The following is a 2,329-nucleotide window of genomic DNA, read 5'->3' as shown; positions in this document are numbered from 1 at the left end:
GTGGCCGCCGGGCGGGGTTGCGTCAGCGCGGGGAGGGGACACGGTCGAGCGGGGGCGGCCTTGGAGCGCGGATCTAACGGCTGCGCTGAGGTAAATGTTGGGAGAGGCCGTCGGCCGCTTGCCGCCTCTTCCGGGAGGCTGCCCGACCCGCTACGGGGGCAAGCGGGTAGAAGTAGGCGCTGAGGAAGACTCGGCGTTGAGTTTCGTCAGAGGCGTGGGTCTCCTCTGGCACTGCTGTCAGCCGCCTTCGGCGTTGCGACAGTTCCGCTGCCTGGCTGCTCTTTTGGCCTGGCTTGACGCCCGTGCTGGGTCATCCTTTGGGGGGTTGGATTGATTTTTGTAGGACGCGGTGGTCTGATCGCGGTTTGGGTCTCTTCTGGAGAGTGGCAACAGCCTGCGTCACGCTCCTTCGCGAGGCACCTTCCTGTAGCTCCTGGGCAGATTTGTGCGTGCGTGTTGAAGGACCGCACGTGAAATGCGAGGAGTTGGGATGAGTCTGGGTTCATGAAGGACGGATGAATTGCAGACCTTTAGCATTCACTAGTTCAGTTTCTAAAAGGATCGCTGTCCTTGTAGGACTTTGCGTGATGACCGTGAGCATGTGAAACTGCGTAGCTATTGCAGAACAGTCGTCTTTCAGGTGTTACCCTGGTTCCACTCATCATGTGTACTTGCCTCATTTCCCCTCCTCAGGCTGAACCATCCCAATGTGGTGGCTGCCCGTGATGTCCCTGAAGGGATGCAGAAGCTTGCGCCAAATGACTTGCCATTGCTGGCCATGGAGTACTGCCAAGGCGGAGACCTCCGCAAGGTGAGGTCCCTGGGATGGTGACCAAGGGCTGGATCAGCTTCTCAGCTGATTTTCTAGGGTATCTATTGAAGTTCCCTTGTAAAACTTCTGTTTTCACATCCTGATGCTTCCTAATTCTTGTCATGGCACCAACAGGTTTTGGTGGGTTGGTCCTTGATGTTACGTTCAGCTTTTGAAGACTTAAGTGCTTTCTGAAACTTTTTGTGTTTGTTTGGCTGCAAGTGACACTGTGAGGAGTTTGCAGATAGAGGATGAGGGCATGTGTGGGGGATGTGCAACAGGATGTGAGTATGGGCAAGACCATCACAGGGCAGGGTACCTCTGTGGGCTATACCCTTCCTGAAAGTGATTAACTCCTATCTGTCATAGGAAAAAACCCCACACGTTAATTCTAATCGTACTGTTTTTCTAACCTTTGCTGTAATCTTCTCATAGATAAAACCCAGAGCTTAGAGCTGAGATTTGAGCTGATACTGCCAGGCACAGGCGAAATGGCTATGAAGGGTGGAGCAAGTAGAAGGAAGAGAATGGGGGTGATGCTGACTTCTTTCACCCACTCTTTTCTCCTCCCATGTGGTTAGACCAAGGCCTGAAGCTGTAATTGCTGCTACCAGAGGTTACAATCCCATAGAGTTTTTAGCCTCTAGAGAATTTCATTGCTGTTACTGGAACTTCTTGCATCCATGAGAGTTTGTGGGACTGTGAGCCTCATACAGGAGGGAAAGACTATATTCTGTGTTGTTTTCTTGCAGTACCTGAATCAACTGGAGAATTGCTGTGGCTTGCGGGAAGAAGCTATTCTCATCTTGTTATCTGATATTGGTAAGTGGTAGCAGTACCTTCAGTTATCTGAACTACTGAAGCCCTTTCAGGGCTGCATCTGCTCTAAGGGTATGCAGCAGTGACCTTAATGACTCCATCTTAGACTGACCTTTGAAGAGTATACTTGTTTCCTGTCTTGCTCTGCCAGCCCTCCCTATGGGAGAGCCAACCTTTGATTTTTGTTTTTGAAAGTGTAGAGATGGATTTTCTTGCCCAGGAAAAATGCCACTCAGGATTTCCTGGAAGGTTCTAGATAGCTGAACGCTTGCCAAGTGACTCTGATTTATGATGCAAATCAGTCTCCACCCTCAGCTTAACAGCTGATCATCAGGACTTCAGTGTGTGTGTGATCAGTGGGTTTCCATTAGCATTTGGGCAACTGTGTGGAATTTTAGACAGTTCTGGTGCAAAGGACTTTTAGGGTGGAGTTTTTTGGTCAGGCTATCTTGTGATCTTACTGAGGTGCAGCTGAGACAAAACTGGACAGGTGCTAAGGCTTTAGAGAGAAGATATTGAAGAAGTGTGTTTGGGGCAGATGTATGCTTAGAAGGTGAGCTTGTGGCAAGAGCATAAATGTGTATTTGTCATCAAGGACTTGTGGGAGATTTGATGGTAGGTCACGGCTGTCTTGGCCGTAGTGATCATGCAATCGTTGAGTTTAAAATTTTCAGTGTAATGAGAAAAAAAGGACAGCAG

General features: G+C 49.6%; 1 protein-coding gene across 1 annotated transcript in view; it reads left to right on the top strand.

The window, feature by feature from the left end:
• The window catches only part of IKBKB (inhibitor of kappa light polypeptide gene enhancer in B-cells, kinase beta), a 13,453-nt gene that overhangs the window by 432 nt on the left and 10,692 nt on the right, over positions 1-2,329 (top strand). The window contains exons 3-4 of the mRNA XM_010562714.1: positions 694-811; positions 1,564-1,633. Of these exons, the coding sequence (XP_010561016.1) occupies positions 694-811; positions 1,564-1,633 (188 nt within the window). The remainder of the gene's footprint in view (positions 1-693; positions 812-1,563; positions 1,634-2,329) is intronic.

The sequence above is a fragment of the Haliaeetus leucocephalus genome, unplaced genomic scaffold, assembly GCF_000737465.1.
Source record: "Haliaeetus leucocephalus isolate CR32 unplaced genomic scaffold, Haliaeetus_leucocephalus-4.0 Scaffold162, whole genome shotgun sequence".
In the NCBI taxonomy this organism is placed as follows: Eukaryota; Metazoa; Chordata; class Aves; order Accipitriformes; family Accipitridae; genus Haliaeetus; species Haliaeetus leucocephalus.
This window is presented reverse-complemented; position numbering and strand designations above follow the sequence as displayed.